General features: G+C 34.0%; 1 protein-coding gene across 1 annotated transcript; it reads right to left on the bottom strand.

The window, feature by feature from the left end:
* Nucleotides 1-19792: 19792 nt before the first annotated feature.
* On the bottom strand, nt 19793-23780 carry LOC149799686 (uncharacterized). The gene is made up of 2 exons (XM_089957111.1): nt 23519-23780; nt 19793-20607 (listed from the first exon to the last, which is right to left on the bottom strand). The coding sequence occupies exons 1-2, from the start codon at nt 23718-23720 to the stop codon at nt 20486-20488; spliced, it is 324 nt and encodes a 107-aa protein (XP_089813237.1). The 5' UTR covers nt 23721-23780; the 3' UTR covers nt 19793-20485.
* Between the last annotated feature and the right edge of the window lie 1236 nt (nt 23781-25016).

The following is a 25016-nucleotide window of genomic DNA, read 5'->3' as shown; positions in this document are numbered from 1 at the left end:
CAGCAGTTGGTATAGAGGAGCAGAGAAAGATCGGAGATGATCCAGATGTTTTCAAACGGGACACGAAACACGTGATTGCCCAGTCGTAGAACAAACAGCGCAAGGCACAACCAACAGGGATACGTACGCAAGTAGGGTGGCAGCTGCACCACTAAATCGTAACATGCAAGAACCCGATCCGATACAAAATCTCATAAAAGAAGTCAGAACTGAAAAAGAGCAAAATAAGGAAGTAACGGCTAGCTTACTCGCGGATATGGACTTAACAGAAATAAGGGGAGAAGAACAATCGACACCTGAGTGGCAAAAAGTACTTAGCCCAAACAAATCGGGACCTTCAAAAAACCCAAACAACAAAGAGGGACTAACGTTGAGAAATAGGTTCGGATGCCAATCAGAGGAAGAGGAACAGGATAACCATACTGGGAATGACTTAATAGGAATTCAACCCCTAACATCCACGCCCATACCAAAGTTGAGAATAAAAAGAAAAGCAGCCACAGGACCGGAATCACCCCAGGAGGGCGATACAGGAAGAAATAAAGATTATACAATAGAAGAAAGGAAAAATGTGTCAGAGAGGAAGGAAACCATAACCAAAAAGAAAAGGGAGGAAACAATCGAAGAAGAAACAATGGAAACAATGGTAACAATGGAAACAGAAACAAAAAATGAAACTTGATTTGAACAGGAAAATGACAAAGAAACTGGAAATGATGATTATGAAACAGGACGTGAATACGAGAGTGAGACGGATGAAACGCAAAGAAAAGAAATGGAAGACAATACGACAGAGAACAAGACTGAACAAGCAAGCAAAGGAAATACAAATTCAACAGAAGAAACCCCACCCTCCCTTTTGACGGGGGGGGGGGGGACTCTGAAGCCAGTGCCTCCGTTGAATAAAAATCTAAAAAATTAATATGAAAAAAAAATCAAAATAAAATCAAGTGTCAACCATACATGCGGCAACCTGGAGGCAACCAGAAATGGAAGGAACGAACTTCCAAGTATACTCAATAAATGTAAATGGAATAAATATAGAAAAACTTGCCAAATTCAACAAAGACCTAAATTATGATATCCTTTATTTTACAAGAAACCCATAATAGTTTTAAAAATAATGTGATATCTTTTTGTGAAAGTCACTTAAATGGAATTCTGTTTAAAAATGACTTTGAGGGGAATGATGTGAAAGGGTGTGTGGCAACAATAATTCAAAATAAACCAGGAATCCAATGGGAGAGAATAGAAGAGGGTAAAGATTATAAAGGGAGACTACTACATGTCAAAATTGGGGAAAATACATTTTATTAACTTCTATATGCCTTCCAACAAATATCCAAGACAGGAATTTATTAGAAATCTATCAACATATCTAGAAAGATATACAATGGAAGACGTACTATTAGGAGAGGACTATAACTGGGTAGGGGATAATATAGATATGGAGGAGGAACTAACAACCAATGATATAAGATTTAAGATAGAAATGGAAAACTTAATAAATAGGCATACATTTAAAGATGTATACTGACAGTTAAATATACGTAGGAAACAACATACATATGATTATAAAATAAACAAATGGAGTAGAATAAATAAATTCTTGTGTACAAACTTTAACGAAGAAACGCACAAAGAGGCTGGAATTATTGATTTTGAGATCTCTGATCACAAACTTATATACATGACAGTAAATTTTAAAGCTAAAAATAACTGGGGAAAAGGGGGTTGGAAATTTAACAATAAGTTATTGGAGGATCCCAATTTTATAAACAAAATTAAAAATGAATTAAAAAGGTTTATTGAAAGAGGAAACATGGATATTATTAGAGAATGGGATAAATTTAAATTAAAAATAAAAGGTATAGCTATTGAAACATCAAATATCAGAAGTAAAAAACTTAAAAATGGAGAAAGAGGAAATTGAACGGCAGTTAAAGAGGGAAAATACAGCGGATATGGAAAAAAAACCTAAACGATAGATTAAACAAAATAATAGAAGAAAACATCAGGGGTAAAGAAATGAGAGCGGGAAAATTCACACATATATACAGAAAAGCGGAAGGGCTGTATAAGCGAGAAGAGATTGGGGGGGGGGAGAAAAAATTATGGAGACCTTGAAAATTAATGGGGAAAAAACTACTGATAAAAATAAAATACTCAAATACATTGAGGAATATTACATCCAAATATATACATCTCAAAAAATTGAAGACTACAAAATTGATGACTATCTAAAAAATATTCAGTGCGAGAGGATATGATCAGCACATAAAGACTTATGTGATGAGTTCATCTTGCAAAAAGAAATAGTGGAAAGTATTCGAAGCCTCACCAAAGGAAAATCCCCAGGTGGAGATGGACTCACCACGGACTTCTATGCGAAATTCTTTGGTGAGTTGTCGCTCATCTTAGAATGGTTGTATAATAACATTTTACTTAGAAATTGTGTTATGACAGAGAGTATGAGGGAAGGGATAATAACACTACTGTATAAAGGGAAGGGTGATAGGGAAGATCTTGAAAATTGGAGGCCCATCTCCCTCCTAAATACGGACTATAAAATGCTAAGCAAAATTTTAGCGAATAGGATAAAAAAAGGAAATGGGGAAAATAACAAATATAAATCAAACATGTGGTCCCAAAGGCAGAGACATACAAAATATTATATTAAGTATAAAAACAATTATTGAACATATAAATGATAGTGGACAAAAAGCGGCTATGGTACTTTTTGACCAAGAAAAAGCCTTTGATAGATTAGAACACAACTATATACAAAATGTCTTTGAGAAATTTGGCTTTGGAAACAGATTTTAAATATGGACCAAAATCCTGTACAAAAAAATAACTTCAAGAGTGCAGGTCAATGGAGCGAAGACGGGTAAATTTGATATTAAAAGATCGGTGAGGCAAGGCTGCCCACTATCTATGCTATTATATGTAATATCGATTGAAATACTAAGCATGAGCATTAAACTAAATAAAGATATTGAAGGTATTAAAATACCGAATATAAAAGAAGTGAAAATGTTACAACACGCCGACGATTGTACAAACTTTATGAAGGAGCATAACTCCTTTAAACACCTGATCCAAGAATTTGACAAATTTAGCAAAGCATCAGGATCACAGATTAATCACGACAAAACGGAAATACTCAAAATAGAAACTGGAGAGGTAACCACCCAGGTTTGCCCCCACATTTAATCAAGAAAAGGGTCAAAGTTTTGGGAGTCAATTTTGGATAAAATGACGATAAGGAAAACTGCAGACAAATAAGAGAAGCAATCGAACAGAATGTGAAATCTGGGCACTAATGCCACTATGCCTAATGGAGAGAGTACAAGTAGCGAAAACATTCATGTACGCCCATATTAATTATATCTTAAAATCTATAGATATTAGTAACAAAGCATTAAGCACAATAGATAATAATATAATAGACTACATTTGGGTTTTTAAACTTCATTATATTAATAAAGAAACACTATATAAAGCTAAAGAAAGGGGAGGGGTAGGGTAAGACTCCCCAGCCCTATACTACTTAAAGCCGGCAATATTTTAAATAGATTTAAGAGGCTAAGAGTAGAACCAAAGAGTCCATGGGAAGGTATTTGCATATACCGTTATGGATTCTCCATAAGAAATAGGGACGATATTTACAAAAAAATAAATTAATAAAGCAATTAGAAATTCCAAGAAAATTCAAAAGCATAACAGATTTACTAATAAAATATACAGATAAAATAGAACTATGGAATAAAGAAGAAACCTTAACATATAACTGGATAAGGGAGGACGTAACAAAAAATATTAAAAGCACGGCAGAAAAAGAAAATTTATACGTTAACTGGGACAGACCATGGTGGCACTGGATGAAACTAGGCTCCCTTAAAATTCAAAGCCTCTGCTTTAAATACATGCACAATGCATGGTTGACAGGAGAGGCTGCAGTGAGACGGCGCATGGTCAGAGTACAACCAAATTGTCCACTGTGTAAAAGAGACCCGTTTTCTAAATTCCATGTGATAATACAATGAGAAAAAAACAAAAATTAATAGGGAAAAGCTAATAGCTGAAATAAACAAAGCAGGTAAATATAAACAACAAAGCATTTTATATCTTGATGGGAATTTTACTAAAAATACGCTATATAAAATTACTGACTATATCGTTACAACAATGATGGCCTGTGGCCAAATAATAGTCGTAGGAAAATAAACTAGAGTGAGAGGCATATGTAATGATAACTACCAACGGTAGTTACCCCAATGGGACATTACTCCTGCCTACTCTTGATCAATAATGGTAGAACGTATACCTCTCCATTTACACTTAAGCAAATGTATATTGAATACTCATACCTTTCTTTTATCTTTGAGAATTATAGGAACGAAACACGGACAGAGACCTACACTTACATGGAACTAGGAAGGAAGGAACAGACATGCGACATGGTCCGGAAAAGTAGACATGCAACACAATAGAAACCAATCTATACTAACACCTATACTGTCACTCAACTGTATAGGAAATAAAAATGTTGGCAACCCTTTTCGGAAACATAATAAATAAATAAAGATAGCCAAGTTCGAGAGAGTGAAGTAAAAAAATAAAGTAAATATGGAGCTCTCTCGAACACAGCTGACCTCAGCAGAATATAGATTTACGAAGAACGACACACACATAGCACACACTAAAACCATAGTTGTTTTTTTTTCCCCTAAAAATATTATTACACGGTTACTTCGCCCAAAATTCAAAATTCTTATTCTAAAAACTTGGAAATATAAATATTACAAAATCTAGAAGATCCATGTTATAAGGATCGCAGGACAACTGTCCCAACACGAACACAACTATAGCACGAACAAACATATAGCACATTCACACATAGCAAACACGGGACGTAGGTGACCTTTAGCCAAGGTAACAAAGATAATAGGAGAGGGACTCCGAGTCAGGTGATCGAAACCGACTCGGAAGAACAACCTTATAGAATGCACCAGGAAAAAAATACCCGGTCAAAAATTGATTAATTTTTTTTTAATCGAAATTCTGTTTAAATTAAAAAACAAAGCAACATATCTGGGGGACTCATTGAAACATAAAAACACTTTCATTCTTTGGAGGGGGGGGGGGGCATCTGTCTGGTGCCCCCCCAAAAAAAAACAAAGAAGAAAAATGTACTAATAATAAGAAAGAGAATTACAAAACATTCCTAAAATATATACAATAGAATTACTTATTTGCTTGTTTACATTTCATTTCTTTTCATCTAATCTTTCATCGCATGTACTTCTCTAAATATTAATCCGCCAAAGTTTATTTATTTGGATTTGATATTTCTTTCTTTCTTAAAACCCGTGTAAAGATAATGAATATTACTTGTGATTGTATACTTATCCTATATAACTTTTATATGTATGCATAAATGGGATGTATTTTAAATTTTATTGCAAATATAATAACTATTCTAGCTGTGGCATGCGTTTTCTCTAGAGTGCGAGAAAGCACTTCCCGCATAACAAAAGTTAGAATCAAATTAAGAAAGACGACAAATAATAACAAAGTTGCAAACTGATCCGGTAAGATATATGAGCAGCTGTATACTTTACAAGATGGTACTTCCTTCAGTTCTGGTGGACGTTACGATTGTCACTAATCATGAATGTTAAACTAAATATAGCACAACATGCTTAATGACGGTGAATATTACATTTATTCATGTGCTTTTCTACATTGGAATGTACGGTGGGTCGAATTGGTCACATAGTGGAAAAGGGTGTACATGTATTTGTGCAATTAATTATGCACATACTTAGTGGTGATTTAGTAACATTGTTCTGCTTTTGTGATATCAAGTTATATATGTTTAGTGTATGACGTCTGCACACTAGATACATTAGTTTTTATGGTTGTACATTTGATCACTAGACAAATTAAGTTATATAGCCGTACAGAATGGTCATTTGCAAAGACATAGGTGCTTAGAAATAAGGATACGTGGAGGCAGTTTTATTTGTTCGGTGGTCTACATAAAGGGAAAATGTTAGACCAAAGTCGGTTTCGGATATAGGTTAGGATACCAAGAGAGAGAGAGGTAGGAGATTTAATTCGTTAATTAATAAAGTTCAAAACACTGAATAACCAATTATAGTACAATAGATAGTTCCAAATGAATAGAAGGACAGGTGAGCAGAGAATACAAATAATTCAGACTCACTGTTTTCAGGAACATCTAAATGTTTGGGATTAAAAGTATGTGACTATTATTATTGCCAAAATACGTGAAGAATTATGTTATTATTTTCATTATGAAAATGCTGGTTATAGCCACTAGAGACCTTCGTTCCATATTTTAGGAACTACTTACAAGGTTGTTCAGGACTAACTAGAATCCATTATATTTGCAAACTGTATGTGCAGAAGAAAAGAAAAAAACAGCTGATGTATAATTTCTCCAATTTTTATTCAAAGTCAACTTCTTGTCGCTAAACGGATTATTCATAAATGTCCGTGACATTTCATTTTCACTACATACGGACTCATATTTATGTACACTGCATTAAAGTCTGTTGACAAAATGTTATGGAATTGTTTTATTGCAAGTTATTCTTTCACACTCACTACCAAATGATGCAAAAGTTCTTAAATAAATGGGACATAACTATTACCATAGTTTTAGCCATTTCTTCACAATCTACCATACCCCTCCCACTTGTACCAAATTTTGCATTACCAATAGTCCTTAAATAGTCTATCAATTTGCATTCATTGCATCATGGGCTGATCAATATCTTTCAGTTCCTGAAATCAAACTAATATGTGAATAATTTTAACTTGACAAACAAATTGAAAACAATCAACACCGTTGCTTTTTATCACGAAAATCTGCAATAAAATTGTTATAGTTCGGTCAGCAGTTTGTATGGGTCTATAAAATGCAAAATCTTCAGCTATAGAGGTACATGAAATATACAATTGTGTTTTCATTTCGATATCCTTATTATATGATAGAATTGTTTGATAAATTTCTTGTTGTAACGTTTATTGTAACTATTACAGATAGTAATACCTATGCCGCAAACTGCCATGCTATTAGATGTAATATAGTCTGTTTCATTTATAAATGAACACACGAATTGATTTCATTTAAATGTTGCATGAATCACAGGATGAGAAAATGTTTGAGTTCTTAATGTCATGTAAGATTCTTGCTTGTCGATTACATGTACAAATGCGAACATGGCTATTATAATAATGCTGTACAGTGGTTCCGCTCAAATGATTTGTTATGTAATAATCAACTACAGGTGCGCACTTCATTATATGAGTGTACGGCTGTGTTGCATGCACTACATGGCTTTATAAAGCTATAGTTTCAGCTCTAAGAGCTGTTTGAATGTCTGCATTTGGAGATGTGATTTTGACCCAAGAGCTGATATCTTTTGATGGATGTTGGTTGTTTGGTGTTAAAGGACCACAGTTCTGGAGGAAATGGTCTGCTGCGAACAGAGGGGTTCTTGGGAGATCCTCTGGTAAACTGTGAGCGACGAGCCATGCGTTGTGGCTCCTTGGTTATCCGACAGAACGGTGACTGGAAACACTTTGTGGTCGTCAACTGGACGCCAAAAGTTATGTCCTGTTTTTTTAAATACCATTTATTAGTATCACTTTTTGAGTGAAATTATATATATATATATATATATATATATATATATATATATATATATATATATATATATATATATATATATATATATATATTGGCATACATTCTAACTGTGGATCAAATAGTATCCTTATTTATACAAATTCCATACTTTATTCATCCTTGGGGAATAATCATCACGTATTCATTGTTGCGTAAATTCATAATGTGATAATGTAGGTAGTAGATACAATATCGTTTGTTTTGTGTTAATTTCTAAATATTGATCATCATGGTGATATATTCATAACTCATATTTTGTTTTTAATGTCTATTCAATAATTTTGTTCTGCTTCATTCCAGTTAGGAACAATATTAGTTTAATTTTGCAAGTTTAAGTCGATGCACATCATTATGTTATATCCACTGTTGGATTTTATCCGCATGACTTTGGTGTCGGATGTGATCAGTTTTCAATCGCGATATAAATAAAACATCTTGTTCACGAAATAGTCTTCAGTGTCTCTAATCCCACCCACAATCATCATGTTGCAAGCAGAGCGGTCAGCAAATTAAGCATAATTCTACCCGAAAACAGTCTTACTTTATGGTCGTTTTAACATACATTTGTTAATAATAGCTACACAAACTTTTAACATGATGTGCCCTTTTCTGTCACTGTCACATATAATAACGATTTATGATCTGCATGTTTTGTACCCTGCAATCTCGCCCCAGTCCATATAGCAATACCTTCATTTCATGTTTATATGTACCCCCTTTTTCAAATATATAACTCTGTAGTTTCTTTCCTCCATCAATCCTTTTTTTCACATCTTATACAGTCGTAGTCGATCATTTATCTAGTAGTTAATGCCTTGGTCAGTCTTGTACTTGCTCGCACAGATATGATAGTTTGAATTAAAAACCTTTTAATACAGGTTTCGACAAATGGAAAAAATATTGATGTTAACATTTCACATATGTCAACTGTAATATTTGTATGTATACATGCTTGGCCGACTTTCGAGTTCAAATAGTTTGTGAGCTCCATATGTTGCAGGATTGCAAACTTTGAACAGTACGCTTGCCAAAGATTGTTTGCATGCAGAAGGAAACAGTTAATGGACACAATACTCGCCAGAAGAAAAAAAAACAACTCTTAGTGAATTCATTGTTATTGTGATATTCAATGAGGGTCTCCGTTTTACCTTGATTCTTTTTCATAAAGCTGCTTGATCAACGTTAAATGGAAATGTACATAAAGAATGTTCTGATATAATAAAATAAAATTCGAATTAAGTTTATGCATTTCTGTTTTTAGCCGTTTTATCTTCTTAACACTTCCTTGTTTTCTTCGTCTACATACATATATCTATCCACATGTAGTATTTAGATAGATACCCGGTAAGCAAAATCCTGGATATATAGTTCGGATAATAAGTTTGTTCTGAAAGCATAACAAAATATTAGGTTATAAATAATGTTTATAAAGTTGTAAGAAACTTAGGCAATCAAGGCAAGATCTTCCCAATAATAGGTATTTATCATACTAAGATAAAAGTCATTGGATATATTGATATAAACCTATTGTTAAAGTTTGATTACATGAATAGAGTTGCTAACATGCTAACAAGCTCAGTCAGTTGTAAACAAAACTAAAATATGCCAGTTACGTCTCAAGACCATTGTTAAATTTTTCTATTTTTTTAACTGGGAAATTCCAACTACGAATGGGTAAAAGCATGACAGTGATCACTAAATCAGCAATTGGCTTCAGATGGAAAATAAGTCTGAAAACATCACTTCATGTGTTTAAGAATCGTTATTTGAATTGATATTTCTACAGGTCTTATTTCTCCAGAGACCTATATTATATTATGTATAGAGCCACCTGAAATTTTCTCTTTTTCCTTCATCCCCTTTCAGTCTCTCTCCTCCCCCCCCCCCAACTATTTAGTTTGTGTACAAAATATGATTCACATGTAACAAAAATTATATTTCTAGGACTCACGAACTGATTCAAAGAAAAAGATATATTATAAGTGTAAGAATAACGAGTGTGATGTTAATGGTCAGAATCAGCCACTTGATGGCAACGGAATTTAGCCATCCGTAAAGCGGAATTGGCCAGCTTGATGTGATCTGATAAATAATCTTTCCTGTGTAAATTATAGTTTAAAAGTGATATTCAGAATCTAATTAAATTGCTTAGGATCTCTCTTCTCAACGTTTGACATGTTTACGTAATATTAAAGCCATATATGCATAGAGGAGTAAGAATCACAGAATGGTCGAAGTAAGGACCATTTCATTTCAATAGTTGTATTGACTTTATATAAAAGAAGCCAATTGGTATGGACCACAAGATAAAATCTTTATTAATAATTCTCTACCTTAAAAATATGATACCTCTGAGTAGATGTAACGATAAATATACTAAACAAAAGACAAAATAATTTATCACAATACTGCAACAACTGATAAACAACAAAGAAAAAAAAAAGCAAGAATGTGTATAAAAAATAATTAAATAATTAGGTCTGCTTGATCATTATCGGTGTGAGAATACTCAGTGCTATGATTTAAAAGAATCGAGGCAGTCAGAGAAATAATCAGTAAAGAGATGAAAACAATTTAATTCTCTGTTGTTGGCCAATAGAACAGTCGAAGAAATAGTGATTAAGTTCAAACTGGAATCCACACAAATAAGATAATCGTGTCTTAGATTTACTCCACATGATAATGATTTTAAACTGTTCCAAGTGTATGTGAATTTGGTCACAAACATATACAACTATGGCTATATAAAATATTCGGATGGTTTTAACATTAAGTTAACATAACCTGGCATTTATTGCATTACAAAGAGAAGAACTTCAAGAGTTAGTTGTCCTCGCAAATAATAAATATGGGAAAAGTTCGAACAACATTTCATGGGCGTAATTTGGAAATGTTTCTACAAGATGATAATCAATTCCATGTAAAATTTACAAAACATTGATAATTTGTCAAATGATTCTTGATTTTACAGTTCCTAAGCCAGATTGGAAGTAAATAGAGTTTTCAAAATAGACTGACAAGGCCGTAACTTTGGTCGCTTCGGGTTGTACTTTTTCTTGTCTACATGAATGAAATTCAAAGAGATTACCCACACTTTACATGTATGTCGAAGCATCGGTCTAATGAATGTCACAATTAATTTTATTTAGATTTGACATTTATACAGCATATTTAAGATTTCGTTGTCATCATTGAAATGTTTAGTATTTTGCTCTTCAGTGAAACATATCTATTAGCAAATTGTACCTGTGCACCACATTCACAATCATATGATTTTGTTTAGTTTTATTAATTCATCCACTTGGATTATGTTCTTGTTGCGAAACTTACTTAAAGTGGGTGTAATTGTTTATGATGCTTTAATGGCATTGGTATTTCAATCATCCGATTATTCAACTAACGTATTTCAGTATATTTAACTTTAATTGTTGTATATAAGTAAATAATTTAATCAGCAAATGTTTTGCATTTGTTTTACGTCATTATTTTATGTATACATCTATGTCATATTTGATGACATCAAGTTAATGTCATCATGGAATCTATCTCAAATTTTATGTGCACAATTACAGCATTATGATTTGTAAACAGTCACAATGGTCATCGTTACGAAAACTAGAAAATATTTTTATAAATGACTTCTTCTTCTATCCACTTAACAGAATTTGACCAAAGCTAACTGAACGCACCCTGACAAACATAATTTAATCAGAGTTGTCACAATGCACCGGTGCATGAAGACCTTTCAAGATTTTACAAATTATGCCACCATTCCATCAATACCAAAAATAGTACAACAAGTTCTACAATTCCATTGCACCTTCTTCTCAAAAACCAATTTCAAGGAAATGTGTCACAGAGAATCCTGAGATTTGCTGAAATAAAGGCCTCTAAAGTTTTCCAAATTACGCCGAGATGCCAACACATATGGCAACCGTTACTAGCCTTGGAAAATCCTTACACGGCTTCATTTCAAAGGTCGACGAACAGAATTTGAACTAATTTGGCAGACAACGTCTGGTTTTAAGTTCTTTTAAATTTTCTACATAAGGCTAAACCGCCGTCAAATAAGAACTAGATAAATTTTGAATGACTTTGTTCCAAACCACATAATTTCACAATATAATTTGGATCAAACTGGACAGAGAGCTTCTTAGCAGCAAGACCATTCAAGTTCATACAAATAATGCATATCTTCTCTCAGAACATATTCTAAAATATTTTATGATAAATGTAAATTCCTTATACAACTAACATTTATTCTTCTTTCCCCTAACATACGAGGGAATATAAACAAGGGTGGTCGCAAAAGCTTGTCACATTTATAATTGCTCTCTATGCCATGGAAATTCTCATCAGTGAAATAACTAATCGGAACATCTCCAGCATTTTCCGATAGGTCGAGAAAAAACTTCAGATGTATTTCGCGCCATTGAGAACTATTGTCCAAACTAATTTTGTTTACAAAACACAATAATGCGACAGGATACAAAGACAAAATCGTCGTAATATGTGTGAGGCACTCCAATTGAGGCAAAGCGTCGATTTTATCAAATTGATGCGTATTCCTACAATACTTCCAAGGTTATGTTTGGACCTCACAGAAATGGCCGAGCGATGTTCCGATTGGACGTAGCATAGTAATATTTATCTTACTTTGTATTACAATTTGAATTAAAAATATATAACACGAGATTTTTTTTGGAATACAAATCTGCTTTGGTTAGAGTCTAAATCAGTATGGTTATTTTAGCCCGATTACGTTTAATTAATTCACACAAAAAAACGTGACCATATTGTACTTGCCGAGTCAAAAGGTAGTTATTGTGCATAATCAATATGCCACTAGTATTTAAATTTGAGAATTACACGACTGAATGCGTCTTTAGAACAATATCTTATTAACTTATAAGACGTACAATAGTAATGTCCTGGAGATCCGTCACTTCCAGTGAACTTGTAACATTTCCTGCTCGGCAATTCATACTAAAGTTCGCCACGGATATTAAGCAGTGATTAAGAGATCACGAACATTACTTGAGAAATGTTAGAATTTTTAAACAATGGTATGTAATATGTGTAATACAAAATTTAAAACGAAACGAAATGAAATTTAGGTATATACTTATGTTTTGTTCAGGGTAACTTTCTTATTCCTGAAATCCTTATGCACCATCAATGTAACATACTGAAAATCTTTCGTTCCGGTCAAGAACGCTGCAATATAAATAACACTAATTACGGAAATTTCAAAACAGATTGTATTCGGTTTAAAAAAATAAAAATAAAAACAGAATTGTTCTAATGATGTAGACTTGGACAAAACATGATTAACTGCTTTGGATATTTTGAAAGTTATACACTTCAAACGAGGAGCGATTTCACTGACTCGTTAGATATATTACGATCTTCGAACAAGCACTATAGCAACTGCTGTAATGTCGCTTGTTTAAGAAAGGTAGTGAATCATCCCATTTTGCTGTATATAGGTTTATTTCACATTAATTAAAGTGTGATATTGAAACACATTTTATTATGATATCATTTAAGTTTGAACTAGAATTCTTCGTTTCGTTTTGTTTCTCAAAATCAGTTCATTTCATACTATACCATTTCAAATACGAATATATTAGTCCACTTTGTAGTTTAAATTATTTCATTCTATATATCATTTCCTTCGTGTAAATTTGGGTGATAACGGCCGATCATACAAATGTACTTGATGAAGCATTAAATTCAGTAATGTTCAGTTATATTTCCAAATAGGTACACATATAGTTAGCTCTTTGAAGACGAATACAAAAATAATTCATTCAGAATGCTAATCCTAAGTTAAATGCCTAAACGTATGCACCTGTATAGGAATGTGTTCGGCGTTTACCTGTTGGGATATCTTGTCCAGCACCAAACATGCAAATATATTGTTTTCTTATAAATATAGCCAGCGTTCTAACATCACTAGAGTAGGATATTTATAGTAGTGGAAATCTATTCAATGGCAAATAAAGAAGCATCTGTTTTGTGCTAAATGTAGCAAGCCTACTTGCCTGGAGCAAGTTAAAAGTCAGATTTCTGAAGGCAGTTAAAGATAAACATAATATGACGTATTTTAATACTATTGGTAATAATTTCTTCAAACATGTGTAATAAATACTAAAAACATATACTATGAAACAATTGTGAAATTCCGAACATATGACAAGATTAATGATTAAAGCAGGATGGCCAACTCTATATTAGCAATACTGGCCTTAGATGGATAATAAAACTTCAAAAAACACAACTTACTATTTTTGTTTTTATAAAGAAGAACAATAGGATAAGGATTGTAAATTTTTATAGCTTGAGAAAGGTTCTCTTCCTTACCTGTAAAACACCTGGAAGTACAGGAGGCGGCTATATACATGTAAGGATAAAAATACCATACAAAATGTATCACAATGCTCCAACAATTATTCAGCAACAAAATGGAAAGCATAATAACATGAGATGGAGAAGAAAAAGCAAAGAAATGAATGATTGTTCGGGGTAAAAATAATTAACTTGTTTTTCTTTGTTGCATGATACATTTATTATCAGTGGGAAAGTGCTATCATTTAAACGTTTCGAGGTAGTGGGAAGAAGAAACACTCGAATGGGTTAAAGCAGTGGTCTCAAACTCAAACCACCCTGAGGTCCGCATGAAGGCATTTTCGATGGCCCGCGGGCTGCACCAACTTTGTTATCTTTCGTGACACCTTGTGACGCCAATCATTTTGCGGGCCACATGATACGGATTAGCTGACCGCATGCTGCCCTCCTGCCTCGTGTTTGAGACCCCTGGGTTAAAGGATTTAATTTTTCTGTTGTTCGCAAACGGAACAGTGAAATAAATAGTGATATGATTTCAAACTGGAATCCACATGAATAAAAGGGACCATGTCGTCGGTTCACTCAATATAAACCGGTTTTTAAGCTACTAGAGATGTATGCAAATTTGGTCACAATAATATTCAACTGTCCATTATATCGTGTACATTTTGGGATTGCCTTTTCAACATTAGTTCGAGCGTTTTGTGCTTTTATTTGCTAATCTTTTAATACGGCAAGTGAATCGCATACGGCATTCCAAAGGAAGTACATTCTATCATTATGTTATACTCGGAAAGAAAACGATGAGAAAAGTTCGAACTTGGACAGCATGGAATAATTTGATATTTTTTCTTAAACACAGCGAAAAATTTCCAATAAATACGGCGGTATTTTTACATGACACAGATAATTTGTGAAACAATTTCTTCATGATTGTTAAGTTTCCCATCCTGTTTGAAGGTGACGAGAGTTTCAAATATAGATCGAACTGTTTATTTTGTGCGTGAATCAAATTATCCCACACTTCGCAAGCATATTCAAGCAACTGTTTAATGAATCTCAATAACATTTTATGAGATTCGATCTCGAAAGGGCATATTTAAGCTGTCTTTGTCAATATCAGGGGAAACTGGTTTATTGATGAATTGAACTTCTGCTCTAAACTAAACCATGTGCTCCATTAGTAGTGATATGAGGCACTTGATGGCCAATTGATTTTGTCATTGGTCAAAGCAAGAAGGCATTTGGGGGTCGTACGAGAAATCCTGGATTAAATCGTTCAATAGGTTTAACATGGGAATGCCACGTTGGGGGTCAAATGTGTTTAATGGGTCAAATGGTAACGCTGTTACAAGTGGATGACCTTAGTCGGTCTGGAACTTAGAGTTTTCGAGTTGACCTTAAAACGCTACTCTAGGTAGGTATGGGAAATTCTATGTTAAATATATGTAGGTACAAAAGTGTTTATGGGGACAAACAAATCAGAGACAACAAAAAACTTTATGAAACACAATGCCAGAAGATTCAGTGGAAGGCAAGAGTCAAAGAGTATATATTTTCGATGCAAAATAGTAACCCTGAAAAGTGCCGTTGAGATTTTTCTATTTCCTACATGTCGTCCATTTGTTTTCCCACCATGTTTTCAGTTTTAGGAGGAAAGTCATCTTCTTCATCCCATCCTTTGGTATCCAGTCTGGATTCCCCATGCTCTTAAACTTTTCTTGGAACTTTATCCAGTTTTCTTTCCGTCTTTGAAAGTCTTCCTTTGTCTTTCTAGTTTCGTTTATTTTCCTCTTTTGCCCAGTTAGCTTTTATCTTTTCCTCTTCCTCCTGCATAACTGTCCTCACTCAAAACTCAGCTATCTTTAAGACGTTTACCTCCTTCTCGCACTGTTTTTGATTGGATAAGAGCAATCGATGCAGGCCTCTATCTGTTGTAAAACAAACTGATTTACTTCTACCATGCAATCCACTGTTTCCTGCAATTTACACGCTCTACATTGTTCAAAAGTCAAAGAACCTCTTCATCTTTCGCTCTTGCTCCTCCGTCACTTCTCCGACAAGGCCCATAGCTCTTTTGAGAGTTGTCATTTGCTTGGTCAGATAGTGTAGAGTAAGAGTGTACCCCCATAGGCTATCTTTTCTACAACATACTCCACATTCACCATCGAAACCCAAGCTTCTTTCAAATCTATCACTGAAGTCATGTTAGTATGTGTGACTAATCAACTAGGGTGACAATAATGGCAAACGCAACGCTTTATATGCATAAAGCACGAACGTGAAGGAACACATCCCCATTACACAAACTATATATTGCACACAAACCTTTAACTTGCAAAGGAGGTATTCATACGAGGACCTAATAAAACTCTCTCCAGTTTTTTTACAATCCAACAAACCATTATAAATAAAATACTATACTCCATACAAACAAACATTGAAAAGCCATACACATACAAGTACATACGATCACCAAACCTAACAATCACATTATCGTACAAGCATAGCTAGTAAGCGTTTATAGACACACTACTAAGGTCTCACATACATTCAAACACACATAAGAGAAGGGAAAGTGATGTTTGTTAGGGAAAATAGACAGACTCATATATACACAATCACAAAAATTTTATGCACATTGATTAGTATCTCTTTTCTAGAGATCTGGTTGGATCTAAAAAGGGCCTTTTCTGTTTTTACTCCAGTGCACCTGGTCAATGCCGACATTTCCCAGGCGTTGCACCACACATGCAGGGACTACTTCGTTCATTTTCCCATGAAATGGTGACGTTAGGAAGTCCAGATTTGGATGTGTGGTGTCAGTGCACCAATCTTGCTTTTGAGGGACTGTTGAAGTTCTTATTTCCCTCTGAAATCGTCGATGTGCCAACGTATGCTGCTGTCGTGGCTGTGGTCTATGTGGTAATGGCAAATCCAAGGCTCAGTACTCTTCTCTGCTCAGGAGGTGTATTCGCCACAGGCTTGACAATGGAGGCTACCGCATCATCAGATGAGGCAGTAACTTCATTTTCTTTTCCTCCTCTACTTTTTTTCCTTTCTTCCTGCAAATTCTTGGCTTCCTGAACGGTTTCCATGACTAGCTTGTCAAGGAGGCGGCTTGCATATTCCAGATGCATCTGGAGCTCCATACGGTTATGTGTATGAATCCTTTTAGAATGTCGACGTGTCAAAGATGATTAGCCAGATTGTTTTCTTACTTACTTTGTATTAACGTCGTTTTCGCTTATTCTGGCATGTTCGACTGGTTAATTGCCTCACCGCTGTATCTTCGATTTATCGCACAGGAGAGAATTAGAGCTTTACACCAGTGCGCTTTAATGCGAGCAGTGATCCTAATTAGCTTTCATGTCCAGCCGGAGAAGACATGCAAGAGGGCACTGGAGCTGCCACAACGCCAATTCGAGTCGCTTTGTATCAGTGAGTAGTTTGTTTTAGACAGCTTGAGCAGAAAAACAAAATGTTGTCGTCCTCTCCATTTTTAATAGCAGATTATCTGTGCATTGGTTTCATATAGTAAAGAACTCAAAAAGAAGTCCTGAAATGAGACAACTAATTAGTTTTAGTATAATCATGGCAGTTGAATTAGAGTTTTGAGTTGGGATTTGTTCTAAATTGTGCTATATTGTGTGACAGGGCCTGATGGCTTTAGACTTATAACCACATTATGTGAGTTAGTTTTCGGGTCAAAAGTTTTGTATTTATCCGGCAATGTTGACAACGTATAAATAATTAATATGGTTTACTAATGTGTTTCTAGTAAGTCTGCATTGTGCGAGGCACCTGATGGTTTGGGCTTGACCACCTCATAACTCTTAATTTTGGGTCTTACATATACTAGAATTTCCTAGCTCGTTTTCTAACCTTGTGTAGCCTTATAGTGCTGATGTGGGGATACTAATGTCCTATGGATTATTTATCAATGTTCAGATATTGACGCCTTACGTGACTGGGTATAGTGGTAGAGGTGTTTATTTACCTTTTATATGATAAAAGTCAGGCCAATTGTCCTAATCAGGATATTTAATCTTAAACCATATCTAGGTCATGAATTTACAAAGAAATAGGAGAAGACTTAGTATTTTTAATGAATAAGTACTCCTATTCGAAGGAATCTATTCATTTTGATATGTTATTATGTGCATTGCCTTTTATTGATATATTCATTGTAATACTGATTGTCTTTTTGTTCTATTGCATTGCATGTGCTTTTTCCTTTCATGTAATGTTTGTTAATAAGTAATATTTAATTACATTGCCCTAATAATTTAATAACTATTCCAGTGGTTAGACGCAAGAGAGGCAAGGAATTCCGTCTAAAGAGATGCCGAAGCGATACCAGGCATATACGACCTGACAATTCGTGATCTTCATCTACCGAGTTGTCTTCCCTGTTCCACTCTCATGGTCTGAATAGTTAGTACACTTTATCTGCCACACAAGTGTCTTTACTTTTGTTTTGCTGGGAAGGTTATTAGCACGATGCCACTATGTCTTTGTAATGACAATAGTAAGAGTTTTTCGATTATACTTTCTTCATTTTCTTCTTCTTTTTTTTCCTATTTCTGAAATAAAATTCAAGAGATTTAAAAAGGTCAGATCAATATTTCTAGACAGTGGCATCACAACTTCCGAGTACGTACTTGGTGTATGCGTCCTCTTCTGTTCTTTTTTAATTTCTTTCTCTGGGTGGAATTCTGTCAACAGTTATTAACGACGTGTTGTAGGTCTTCTGGTTGAGGGCAATGTGGAGATTTAACGCTCGATTGATGCGTGGAGCATTGACACTACAACTTGATCGTCGTCGAACAAGACAATCAAAGAGGATGAAAATGTAAGCGCAGACTTGTTGAGTAGGGAATCATGGACAAATCTCATATTTATTACCCAGACTCAGTATTACAAGTAAAGAATTATAAGGGCTATTTTCTTTTATTCGCTTTCTCAGTTTACTCAAATATGTGTCCAGTTTGTTTTAGAGTTGAGGTATTGTCAACAAATAAGGCAAAAAAATAATTTTGCGATGAATTAGAACAATTATATGTAATTGATTTCGTTGTCGCGTACTGCATCTCGTAGGCTATAATTATTTTTAACTTTGTATATTGTCTAATAGCATCTGAGTAATATATGCATCAGGTCGCTCGCTTTTAATCATTTCAGTGTTGACTTAAGTTATTGTGACTTTTGAAAATGGAACTTCTTTATCAAAAAATGTGTTAATTTGCTTTCATTATTCAGTTGTTTCATTTGATTTATATCCGTTCGTGTTATTTCCTGTTACAATATTCTCGTTGCATGACCATATCATGTTCTGTTTGAGAGAAAAAAAAAGACACAACATGAAAGTGACTTTTAATACTATTATTGCAGAAAAAGACACTCACTCATTCACGGTATCGCAAAATGTAAGAACATCACTAAGTGCAATTATTAGAGATGGATAAATGTGTTAAGAATAAATGCTTATAAGTCAAATGGCAGTAGCTACAATTAAGTTGTTTGTTGCACAGTTTAGTATAACTTTAAATATTACATAGTGAAATATCTAAGGAAGACTGACGTAACACGCTTAAGAGCAATACCTTGAAACACTTCATCACAATGTCACATAATCTCTAGTTTCTCTTGCTATTGTCTTTTTATAACAGACTCTATATTTAATTAAACGAAAACAAAACGAAACCACAGACATAATTATAAATATTCTGATTTTAATCTGACAGTCTTATATGTAATGTGACAAGAGTTTTCATATTAAAGAGACAGTTTTCAATTTAATGTGACATTCTTCATTTTAATGTAATGGTCATTTTAATCTGACAAGAGTTTTCATTTTAATGTGACAGTCTTTATTATACTCTGACAGAGTTTCCGATTTAGTCAGACCATCCTTATATGTCTACATACTTTGGGATGAACATGCGTTCCCATCAAGCGTTATAAAACTAATTCCTCATGCTCAGGAGCTATTGATTTGCTACAAGCATATGGAGATTTGACAATTAAACAACACTTTTTTCACACATGGACATGTTAATTAGTTTTTTGTATAAAAAAACCCACAAAGATAAAGTTTTAGAAATGTAACAAAAATCCGGAGAATGATGGATAATACCAGCCATTGACTGAATCCGAATACATCCCAGTTCCACCTTGAACGCCTATCCATACTGTGTCGGTTTCATTTAAACGAAATATGGCTGAGTTGCTTCCCATATGGAAGCCACCACTAACAGAACTCGCTACAAAGACTTTGTATTCCCCATTAACAACAATGCCCGTAATCAGGTCACCATTAGAGACATCACCCCTGCTAGTAGCTGTCCAAGTGAAGAAATAGGTCCCTGTGATCGGAGCGGTAAATATTCCAGTGATTGCCGAATATCATCTTCCCTCATTTGTGACAATTATGTCAAAGGCAACCTTCTGGTTAATTCCCAAACTAGTTAAAGATGTGCTTCGGTAGACCATAAAGGCAGCGTGTAGAGCTGAGACGGGTCGGGAGACTGCAAGGAAAACGAAAAATGCAAATAAAAAATATCTGAACATCTGAGTGGTTTATATGGGTTCTGCTGTAAATCGTTTTTGCGACCAAATTGACTCAAATCGGAAAGTCTCATACCGAGCCCTAACATACTTTTCACAAAACTAGTATTGGCACTAGCTAGAATAATAATAATAATAATTATATATATATATATATATATATATATATATATATATATATATATATATATATATATATATATATATATATATATATATATATATATATATATATATATATATATATATTGTGATGAATAGTTGTTTCCTTTGTTTATTAGTTTTATTTTTTAGTTCATTATATCCTATAGCAATGTAACATTGTATGTTGGGCTTGACCTTTTCTAAAACTGTGCTCATTTATGCTTGACCCAAATTGACGTTTTTAATTTTATTCATTGTAAACAACTAATACATAGCTAAACTATTCTGTATACGTATGGTCTTAAAATCAGTATTATTAATAGAAGAAGCAAATTTGTTTATTTGATATATTTCTCGTTAAACGAAGGAATCTCGACTGCGGTTTGCAGATGTTCCACGATTATAGAACCAATTGTTGTGTATTGGATCTTCTTATGCCTAGAGTGGCTGGCTTTTGAAAGACAAATATGGATGCCAGTAGCTGATCTAGTGATTTGTGTTGATAATGGAATTTTTATTAATATAAGCTTGTTGTTCATTCCGGTGACATATTATAGAGGCGAAAATACGTCTATGTACCTGTATCGTTAAATGCTTAGAATTATCCAAACCAGTGTTTGAAGATTTGTTTAGATTTGGGATTAATGCAGGATTGAAATGGAAATGTGTCTCATATTATGCTATATGTTATATTTTCTCTCTCTCTCTCTCTCTCTCTCTCTCTCTCTCTCTCTCTCTCTCTCCTATTATATATTTTGAGAAGGCAACAATTCTCATCCTTTGATATCATAAAAAAGTTTTGCTTTCCAGGAAACACTCTGATCCAAGTTGTAATGATAAGATATATAAATCGAGATTTTTATCTAATTTATCTTTTACATTGAGTATATTTGTAAAATGTTAAGTCAATACCAGAACATTTCTGGATCACTCATCCTTTTTAATTACCCTCATGTCATATGACTGTAGTCTACACTGTTGCTGTACATTCAAATGCAATTCGTACTCAAAAACATTTCAAGAGGTTAATCTACAAAATATGAAGAATTACCGTGTCCTCATCAACCCATACCACATTAAAACCTACCGCGTACACAAGTACGGGTAAATTAAGAACAGGTTATTGTAGTTGTAACAATAATATAGTTTAAGGCTGTCGTTAAGCAAGCATCATAATGTTTCAGAAATTAAATTTTAACTTGCTGCTGTCACATTGTTGAACAGTATAATGATTTACAAAGAGTTTTGCTATAATGAAAATCTTGACAACGAAGTTTATGTTATGTTACCAGTCATAATAATAGTGGTTTTAGAAAACAGGTCTTAAGTTATCACGCCTTTGTGGGAACGTCAGATATGTTGCCTGATGTGCGTGCTGAATTAACCGAGGTTAACTTTTCAAACTATTAGAATTGTAATCGATTCACTGTAGCATTCCTTTTATGAACTGATTAGATTGATGGTTACACGAATAAGCATGTATGTGTATTCTGAGTGGGAAATAAAAGAATAAATGACAACATGACTTATGAATATGTCCACCTTGTCGCATAGGGTCTCGTTACTCCATGCATGCCATCATGTGCTAAAAATGGCATAAAACCCCAAAATAAGACAAACAGCAACAACAAATCTAAGGGTATTGGTCAACTGGTAGCGGGTGTTTGGGGAGAGGTGAGCACTATACCTGAAACATGGAATCCACCTAATGTACAAGCGTGGTTTAAATGTTAAATTGCACCGTTCAACATCTAACAGCAGAGTACATTTCGGCGTCTTCGTTTTGTTTTTTAACCTGGCTGATATGGGTTCTATAAAATCATAGAATATTTAATATGCTGATGAATAATTTGTGAAATAAGAGTGAATACAGACGTTTATTGCTTTGGAGATCTGCGATAAACATTCCAAATTGGATCAATAATCACAAACAGCAAATAATGGAAGAAAATATTCCTAACATATTTCTGTTCGCTAAAATGCTGAAGTGTTAAATTTACAAAGAAAACCCCCAAATAATTACAGTATTCTTAAGACTGTATATGAATCAAAGTAAAAATTACTCTCTCAGTGTATTATACAGAGAAGCAGAATAAATGGACTGAAACAAACGGCAACAATGTAAGGGCGACTTCTTGCCCTAACTGATGTTGGAATATGGGAGTCAACTCTAAATGGATATTTGTATAGTGAATTTGTTAGCTTGTGCACTATAGTGCGTAGATGGTCAGTGGAGTTGAAAAGCAATGTTATACATAACATGCAGTTTTGTCTCATCTTTGAATAAATAAATAATAATCCTCTTTATTAAATGTATTTACCTTTCTTATATACAGGATTTTTAAAAAAATGTTTTCAAGATCATTCATATCTTATTGAATTCTTTCCAGGTTTCCTCTTGTAGAAGTTCCTCTCGGATGGGAATAAAACAATTGGTGATCATGTAATTTTGATGGAATAGATTTGTCTCACGCGTTATTCCTCGAGACAAAGCCTGTGTGTTGTGTGTATTCTGGTTCAAAGACACAGAATTTGCACTGACAATTCAAGTCCTCCGTCACAGACAACAAGTCTATATATTTGCTTCTATTCAGTCACATATGAGTAATCGAAGTGTCCCTTTTATAAGCAATTTTCACTCAGATCAACATAATTGACGTTCGCAAATACGCCTTTCAAAATAGTGTTTCTCATCTTTATTTAAAATATATAGGAATTAATACTTACCTTCCCTGGTTTGTTCTACTCTCCTTGTAAGATCTGCGACTTTTAACATCAAAATTTCTATATCATTTTCCAGCAGAAGACGTTTTTCCTTCTCTTCCTCTAAACGTAATTTGACTGCCCCAACGTCACTACATGTCATACCATCTAGGATACTGAAGCCACCGCGAACAAGAAGCAAAATAAAAATGCATAGAATTTTCATTGTCACACGTGATCGGATGGTATCTCTTTCTTTCCCAGGTTTCAAATACAAGTCACATCTAAACCGCCTGCTGCTCTAATTCCTTTATATTTGAGTCTCTATGCTTTATACCACTCCGATACAAATAGGAAGGGTGAGTTGCCATAGGATGAACTTCATGTCAATTACAACATCCCCCCAAAAATGAAACAAACAACGATGTTAACATACCATAGAAATGTCCCAAAATGCAAACAATAAATAGGATTGAATCGCAGATCTCGTTATATATAAGTATGCAATAAATTATTTAAATACTCACCCATCCAACGATTTAAGTAGACCCTTCCAAATGAACTAGGTAAAACGTATACCTATTCATAAACTACCACATATTCAAAAAGCGATACTTTGTTAAACTTTACCGCAATCAAGTGCAACAATGATTAAATATGTGTCGCACACGGAGTTCACAACCAAGGATTTTATCTGCATCCCCCATAAGCATAATTTTAAATCGTATCATGAGTTGTTTTGGTACAGTATAAAGAAACGATTGACGATTATCATATTTGAAGTCTCAGTAGAGAAGATATGAGAGAAGAAGCACACGTATCCATTTTAAAATAATACGATCTTTAAAACGTGGGCGAGCCCACATGAAAAACAAAATATAAAAGATACGATGCACTTGCTAATTAAAATGCCAGCTCTTGTATATATTATCTACTCACCCCTACTACTACGGTGCTTTAGAAACATTACTACTACAGCACCAGAAACGAGAAAGTTCATGGCATGATAATTTAACTCCATTGTGTACAATATTCTAACAAGGTAATGGTAACCATCACAGACTAAATAATATTTAAACAATTTAAACATATGAAGTTGATTCAAGTTTCATTAAAAAGCTGTAAAGCCAATAGAGCACAGTTTACTGTAAGCTGGTCGACAAGATCTAAAATAAAATACAAGGCAATGGAAATTGACGTTGATACGATCATTAGCACTTGCGTATATCTTTCAAACATCATTTGAAGAAGGAATAGCACTGGACCACTTACATACTCTATCAACTATTCATTTTCAACGGACAAATTTCCTTACAGATAATATTAGCACATCGATAAAATCCTCAATGACAAATAATTCTTCAAAAACTAACCACAGTGATTGACGTAGGGACACTTGATGCCATCTGAGTAACTTTTAAAGATTTTCTTCTCACAGTCATCCAGTAGTTACGGACCTGAAACTGCTCTAATAAATCGTCAAATATAAATGAGCAATAATTGTAAAATGTTCAAAATGTAA

The sequence above is a fragment of the Sinohyriopsis cumingii genome, chromosome 5 (assembly GCF_028554795.1).
Source record: "Sinohyriopsis cumingii isolate HCF-2022 chromosome 5, ASM2855479v2, whole genome shotgun sequence".
Classification (NCBI taxonomy): domain Eukaryota; kingdom Metazoa; phylum Mollusca; class Bivalvia; order Unionida; family Unionidae; genus Sinohyriopsis; species Sinohyriopsis cumingii.
The sequence above is the reverse complement of the archived record's forward strand: the minus strand, read 5'-3'. Positions and strand labels throughout refer to the sequence as shown.

Bases quoted from the DNA above. Each gene is read 5' to 3' on its own strand.
- LOC149799686 (XM_089957111.1), bottom strand. From the start codon at position 23,720: ATGAAAATTCTATGCATTTTTATTTTGCTTCTTGTTCGCGGTGGCTTC. The intron at 20,608-23,518 runs GTAAGTATTAAT...TTTTCCTTGCAG, and splicing joins AGTAGAACAAACCAGGGAAG to TCTCCCGACCCGTCTCAGCT.